At 32.4% G+C, this 8,164-nt stretch overlaps 1 protein-coding gene across 1 annotated transcript; it reads right to left on the minus strand.

Annotated features, from left to right (window-relative positions):
• Positions 1–732: 732 nt before the first annotated feature.
• Positions 733–1,597, minus strand: LOC111915608 (dirigent protein 22). The gene has a single exon (XM_023911251.2). The coding sequence runs from the start codon at positions 1,436–1,438 to the stop codon at positions 881–883; it is 558 nt and encodes a 185-aa protein (XP_023767019.1). The 5' UTR covers positions 1,439–1,597; the 3' UTR covers positions 733–880.
• Between the last annotated feature and the right edge of the window lie 6,567 nt (positions 1,598–8,164).

The raw sequence follows: 8,164 nt of genomic DNA on the forward strand, positions 1-8,164 counted from the left end.
AGTTTTGATTTTTGGATAGGTTGGAGGGAAACACGCATGTGTGGACCTTACACGGGTATCCCCCTCTCGTGGGCTTGAGGGTTGGGGGTTTCATGATGGGACATGCTGCTTTAAAAGCTATTATATGTAAGGTCACCAAACATGAGAAATCATGCATGGAAAATCAACATGCGTTCAAACCATTTTCATTTAATACGTTTGGTTTCTTTACGCCATATACGGTGGAGCTTTTTAATAGAGTATAACGAATTATACATAACAATGTTATATCTCTTTAGATCTATGGATATAATCTTTAAAAAAATTTAACGGTATAACTTGTAGTCTGTTTGCCTTTAACTCGTTGAACGATGATAACTAAGATTGCTAAATTAAAATATTTTATTTAATAATATAAACAACAACAACATCAATAATAATAATAATAATAATAATAATAATAATAATAATAAATTGAATAAATTAAATAATGTTATTAAAATAATGAACAATAAAAGACAAAATATAATAAAGACAAAAAAAAACAAAAAATTAAAAATAGGGGGTACCAATAGAAAAATATTGTTATGAAACACAGTTATTTTAATCAAAACTACATGCTTTTAATCTAAACTTTTATTTATTGCAGCAAGGGTACACACGTTGTTACTTAAATATTTATGCTATTGATATATGTAACTGCCACGTAGTAGAGTTATAGCAGTTAATTAATAATCGTAAACAACACAATGCTTACTAAACAACACAACGATTCCCCTTAAGTTAAACACAATCGATTTCCAAGTTTACCCCTTAACTGTAATTCCTTACTTATTAATGCAACATCGTGTAAAAAAATAATTAAACATAAAAGACCAAAAGAAAACGAGCCAAAACAAGCTTAATAATGAAGCACGACAATATCATATTCAATAGTAGACGACGTCTCATTACGATAAGTGGCGATCCCCTGTGCTAGTCGGAAAACCCCAGTACCACCAACAACAGACATTTCACGAAACTGATTCTGGATAGGGTTAGTGCCAAGAATCTGTAGGGTGCTACCATTGAACCTCCCTTGTGTAAAGATAAAGTTTAAGTTCATGAGGAACCCTGGTTTTTCCAAGGCTGCTGCACCAGCAATCCCTTGGCCCCTACCAATCCTCCTGGACAGTGGATCCGGCCCAACAGTCATAGGGTTGTCAAACATGAAGCCAAGACCAAATCCGGTGATGCTGGTGAAGGAGATGTTTGATTGGAATACTGGATATGCAGTTCGACCTTGTCCGGCTAGTGCGTCGTGAAAGTAAAAATGTAGGTTTGTGACCTTTTGTTTTTTGAGTGGGAGCTCCTGCTTAAACCATGTTTGCACTGCTTTTGGACCTTCAGAAACGCTTTGAACCAATGGGATTGCTATGACAATTGTGCATAGCATCAACATCACATGCTCTTTCTTCATTTTATATCAGAAATCTAGGGGTTCCACAATTTTGGGACTTGATTCTATGTTTCAGAGACCAAGAAAGTTTGGATAGAAGGAGATTTGAAGGTAAAAAAGCGGTCTTTGAAACGTAACAGATGGATACTTGAGAGAAAGTGGGAGAGAAACTTCTTCTTTTATAGACTCAAGTGGAGGGTAACATTCATTAATGAGATGTCACCATTGTTGAATAGTTTCCGTTCTTAAAATCAATACATAATGAGAACATCTGACTTTCGTTATCATTAAAAATTAAAAACCAAAACAGAAAAAAACAGAAAAACAGAAAAAATACTCGGAAAAAAGCAGCTCCTTGGATTTTGGTCTTTGGTGACTTTTTTTAGGATAATAACTAAAAAAAGAAAGAAGCACACATTTTGGTTTTGTATTTGGACTATGACAAATATAGATTAGAAAGAGAGAGGGAGACCCACAAAGGTTACGTGAGTAGTTTATTCAACAAGTTATTTCCTTAAATAATTAATTAAATATACCTATATATATATTATTTGGAACTCTTTTTATTATTTATTTTTATTGAAACTAGTTCGGTTTATTTAGTTCCGCACTGTTACTACTGGGTCGGTATCCCTTGAAAACCAAAACTGAACCTTTATCAACCTGGTTAACACTTTTTTATAAAAGGGACCATTAACCGATGTAACCTCTATCAGCATATCACATAAAAAATTGATCTCATCATAAATACATCAAATATTAAAATGATTTGGTGTGTTTTTGGTGAACTCAATCCTATGATTTCAAATCGATAGTGTACTCTATGCAACGCAACACCATGCATGTGTCTTTGTGATGCACGTGAATATCGTTTACTTTTTCCAACATACTTATGTCGGATAGTTTTGAAACAGCTTAACGAATACAAATGTTATGTTGAGAAATTAACTACTCATCTTTCTTCTATTAATATGTTAGACATGTATCATATTTAATGTGATATTTAATGGAATTAATAATAATTTAATCTATTTGTTACTATTTCATATAGGTAGAATGATAATAGAAAGAAAAAGTAGAAGGATATTTAATTTATCTATTATATTATCATTAAATTTAGATAGATTATGGTGAGAATATAAAATTGTTGATGGACTGATTTTGTTAGTAGATAAAGATATTACTTGCCGTTATGGATTTAGTTCCATTTTAACTCAAAGATCATTTATATTTTTTTCATTTCTTACATTAATTTATATCTCCATTTATATATACATATTTATATATACATGTGAGGAGAAACATATCTATAACATAAATATACACAAAGAAATACATGAGGTTTATGATGAGTTATTTAGAATGAGTTCTTTTAAATCAACCGAGAAACTATCAGCACAAATCAAATGCGAAAATCACAATAAAACAAGCTATGTAATATTCTTAATTTACCTTTCTTAAACAAGATTTGGAATTAATAATCCATAACTTATGTGGTGTGTATTTTTGATACTACTAGTTTTAAATTTATAACTGCAATTAATCACACCTAGACTTCTACACAACTAGACAAGTTGTCTCATCTCTGATCGGCGACGGAACCACCGGGCTATGCGACGTTCTTTGTGAACCATAGTCATTGAATATACATTGAAAAGTAAAAAAATATGATAACATAACTAGTAATTGTATAACTCTTGAAAACGGTTACGATAGTATTCAAGGTTTACTATACTTCATGCATCACATGTCAAGCTACATAATATAATATTAATCTATAGATAGCTTCGAGACTTAATTTCCAGCGATGCAAGCAACCATTCTTTGAATTCGTAGGAATAAATGCGATTTTGAGAATCATCAACATAATGTTGGTGAGTTCATATGTTTTTAATTGTATTGAAAATACTTTTGTATTAGTGGTATATTTACTAAATATGTTCTTGGGAAAATGACACAAATGCACTATGAATTTTTTAGGGTTTACTCGTTGAATTCCTAAAGTTTTTGTCGGGCTTTATGGGTCCCTAAACTAAGATATGACTTGCTCTTTTAATCTCTGTCAATCCGTAATACCCGGTTCAGTGACCTTTTAGACCAAAGAAACTCACATTGTGCCCCTATAAATCCACAAAATAAGTTCGGGGGTCAATACGAATTGAGTGTGAATAGGTTTTAGAAGAAAATGGGAGTTTTTTTTGTACAAATTGATCCCCGAACTTATTTTTTTGGCTTTATAGGGTCATAATTTGAGGGGGTTTTTTTTTGTCTAAAAGGTCACTGAATCGGCTATTACAGGTTGACAGGGACTAAAAGAGCAGGTCATATCCTAGTTTAAGGACCCATAAAACCGGACAAAAACCTTAGGGACTCAACGGTTAAACCCTAAAAAGTTCATATGTCATTTGTGTCATTTTCCCATTTGTTCTTTGTATCAAAAGTATTTTATTAAGGATATATTCTTATACAACAATATTGATACAATCTTTTCCCAATGACAAGTTCTACTGTTCATGAACACCAGTGTCATTGCCTACAAGTTGGGTTTAAGGTTCTAAAAGATCATGTATGTTCAATGGTCATATTAAAGTGATATTATTAATTTACATATGATACTAATGGGTCATACTAACAACAACTTGGTAGTATTGATTATTTGTTAGAAATTGATTTTAATAAATATTCAATAAAATCTTGTAATTAATTGAAAATTATTTATTTCATGGAAATATTAATTTCAATGACAAGTAACATAATATATCATATGGTATGATTTATTAAGTCATGTACATTATTTTGGAATATGAAGACTTTTGTCTTTTAGCCGAAAGCCAAAGTTCATATCTTATAAAAGAAGTTTACAAAATTTATAAACTTTCGTCTTCTTTTATAACTTTATAAGAATGAATAAAAGAAGCATGACCTTTTGATTATTTAAATAAAAAGAAAACATAGCTTAAATTTATAGGGTGCATTAAGGACATGATAGGTGTTAAAGTGCTAAGACCTTATGGGTATTATCTTTGCTTTAAGACCATCATATGAAGGGTTTCATTTTTGCTGCTTTTTTCAAGCAACAACCATGCCCTCTCTCCCTCTCTTACTTCTCTTTAGTTTTTGGTTAAAATACATGAAGAACACTTGCATTAGTTTGCTCTGTTGAAGCTCATATTGGTCATGAATTTCAATCTTAAAAGTGGACTACCATCTACAACAAGTTGAGTCATTATTGGTGTCTTTAAAGTTCATCATTCTTCATCAACTTTCAAGCCTCCTAAGAGGACCTAGAAAACTATAAAGGTTGTCATTTCATCACCTATTTTTTGGTTGGTGATTTAATATTTCTATAACTTGCAAGATGACCTTTGGCGGATATAAATTAATTATGTTATTTTCGAAAGTCAAGTCTTCTGTTTGCCAATTTATGTAGTATGTGAAACTATTTTCGAAATAAAATCCAACTATTGGTATCAGAGCTACCTTGCATGTTTGGTTGGGTTTTATGATATTTGAAAGTCTTAGTTTGTTGAGAATATGGATAACTTGTTTTTGTATAAAAATAAGTTCATATATATATTCTTTCACCTCATGGATCGGTATCATGTGTAGGGAGTACTGCACTTTGATATAGTAAAATGTTGGTCCTTAACCAGGCAATTAAAACAGCCATTTTCAAGTATGGTGTGAGCTGTGCAAAAGGCTTATGTGGTCTATATGGGATTTGTTCCTCTTATGTGTTCAGATTTAAAAATCGAAGGCGCCTTACCAAATTTGAACACCTAATAAGATTTATTGTGACCCGTATATCATGTTTAACATGATGTAAGTGAAAAATGGATAACCGATAAACTTACCTAATACACCAATTCTAGCTTTGAGCTTTTGGGAATTGGGTGTTGATAGAATGGCACAAAGTCATATGTTGTTGGGGGTAATGAAATGTTGCAAGATGTTTATCACTGTCTATATCAGTCTAATATAAATCTTGTGTAGGTGGGAGATTGATAGATCTTGTACGCTTAAGATTCATATTAAAGTGATATTACTAATTAACATATGATAGTAATGAGTCGCACTAACAACAACTAGATACTATTGATTATGTATTAGGAATTGATTTAATTAATATTCAATATATGACTTTACATTAACTCACAACCAAGGAGGAATAAAGATTAAGGTGGAGTCAACATTCTAATGCCATGGTTTACTAGTTATAACCTTACAAACTACGCTTTATTAAGTACATAATACTACTACAGTCTCTCGGGTTATAGATTAAAGAATTGACTCTATAGAGTTGTACGCAAGTTATACGTATTCGCTAAATGGGTAAACAGTCGAATTATTGTTTCTACACCTAGGCTCATAGTTTCATGAGAAAATGGAAATAAGCGGAAGTAAGAATTTTATGATGTAATCTTCTAAGTCTATATTGGTTGAGTTGATTTCCTGAGGTTTTAGTTCGAGTTGACTTCCTGAGAATGTCATTATATATTCTTCTGAAAATCTATTCAAATGATCATTATTCCCAAATTCCATTTGTGTCTTATGCTACTATCTCAGGAGATATCAATATACCTTAGTCTCCGATCTTTTGATAAGAAATTCTTTGATTTATACTTCAGTCTATCAAAGTGTCTCCAATAGTGTTCCTTAAACACTAGTAGGTCAACTACTCATGGTAATTAATATTTAAGTGAAGCTAAGGGAGTATCTCATGTGCTATCGGTCACACCCCCGACCAAGGCAGTAAAATACGTCGAGCTGTGTAACTTAGTTCATGGATCACAAGCAAATTAAATATACGTCACAAGTTACAACAATAACATCACATCATTTATATTTAACTTTAACATTCAAATACATTGTTCATACAATAATAATAATAAGTTCATAGATTTCATTAACAGATAGGCCGATAAAACAAAAGCTAGATAAAACTAGGTTGCCTGAAATCCATGAACGTTTCTTTTGCTAAAAATTGGTTTAATGATCTCTTGAGAATACATGTAATTTGAGAGTCAACACAAAGGTTGGTGAGAGTTACAGGTTTTCGGCTTACCGCAGTAATTATACTTTTTAACAAAAAGTATGAAAAGTATTCCTTTTGTAGTTAAAACCATAATGATAAATCGTAAGTAAACCCATACTTGAAATGTTTGTTAGAGAGATAAAACATAAGTAAGCCCATACTTAAAATTTTTGATAATGAGATAAACCATAAGTAAATCCATACTTAACACGTTTGATAAAGACATAATTTATATGTAAATCCATAGTTAAAATGGTTGATAAAGGGAGAAATTATAAGTAAATCTGTACTTAAAATGTTTGATAAAAAGAGAAACCGGATCCATGGTTTCTAGATAAATGATCCAGTTATTGCTTGATAAAAAGAGAAAGCCAGTCTGTGGTGTCTAGATAAAGAGTCTGGTTAATGCCTAAAGTTAGTTCTATAACCAAGCTATGTGACTAGATGCAACCCCTTATGACGCTTCATTGGACAATGTGGATAAACCAAAGATAATTATCACCCACTTCGATTGATCCGTCGAGATTGTAGCTAGCAACCACAAGTCAGGGTGTCAACCCGTATAGATCTATAGATACGTATCTCGCTCTGAGGATTAACGATTTTAGCCGAATGGTAATACTAAGTGGTTAAACATAAGTAACAAATAGTGTCTCACAATAAAGGCCATTAACTACGATATATGATAAAGTTTCCTATAAAAGCCAAGTAAATTCGATGTATCCGTAAAAATATCTTATACTCGCTAAAATTGGTGGTATGTTTGTCAAAAGCATGTATAAATTCCAAGATATGAGTGTTATATATTACACATATATTTTTAACATATGTTTAAACACAGACATCATTTCATTATATACTTATAAAGGAAGTATTTTTCCTTTCACCACATTCATTTGAAACTCCCATGTATTTTTCCTTTCACCGCATTCATTTGAAACTCCAATGTATTTTTCCTTTCACCACATTCATTTGAAACTCCCATGACTTTTTAATTTCTTTCTAATAATAATTATAATTTGGTTAATTAGATTAAATAAATATCAAACTTAAAGTGTAATCATATATAAACTAGATTTCAATATTAAAATAATATCTTCACTTCTGCTTATAAAGTTATGTTTTTTAACTTTTAACATATTATACTTAATTTATTAGGTTTATCTGAGTTAGTGTTTATGGGAATGCTAGCCAGGGAGTTCCGGAGCAGCAGTCAACCAGTTTCAGATTTAGCATCTCAACAGCTAGAGTTACGAGGTGAGTTTCCTTCCAGTAGGAACGGGTCTACGGCCACAATGCCGACCCATTTAGTTAGCAGTAGTTCCGGACCTCGGTCTGATGCAGTAGTTCGAGTGCTTGATGTCTTTGTGATTCAAGCATGTCATTGTGTTATGTGTTCCGGACTTCGATCCGATGTAGTATGTAGTATATGTGTTTATGCTAGTTAATATGTGTTTATACTATGCTATGTTCAGTCAGTTCAAGACTTCGGTCCGATGCAGGGGACAAGCTCCCAGTCAGTTCCGTACTTCGGTCCGATGTAGTTAGTTCCGGACATAGGTCCGATGCAGGGGACAATGTCCCAGTTAGTTCCGGACTTCGGTCCGATGCAGAGGGCAAGGCCCTGATCAGTTTTCGGACTTCGGTCCGATGCAGTGGGCAAGTGTGACATCCCCAAAATCTCGGCCAGAAAAGACCGATTTTCATTTATG

Source organism: Lactuca sativa, chromosome 8, assembly GCF_002870075.4.
Source record: "Lactuca sativa cultivar Salinas chromosome 8, Lsat_Salinas_v11, whole genome shotgun sequence".
Lineage (NCBI taxonomy): Eukaryota > Viridiplantae > Streptophyta > Magnoliopsida > Asterales > Asteraceae > Lactuca > Lactuca sativa.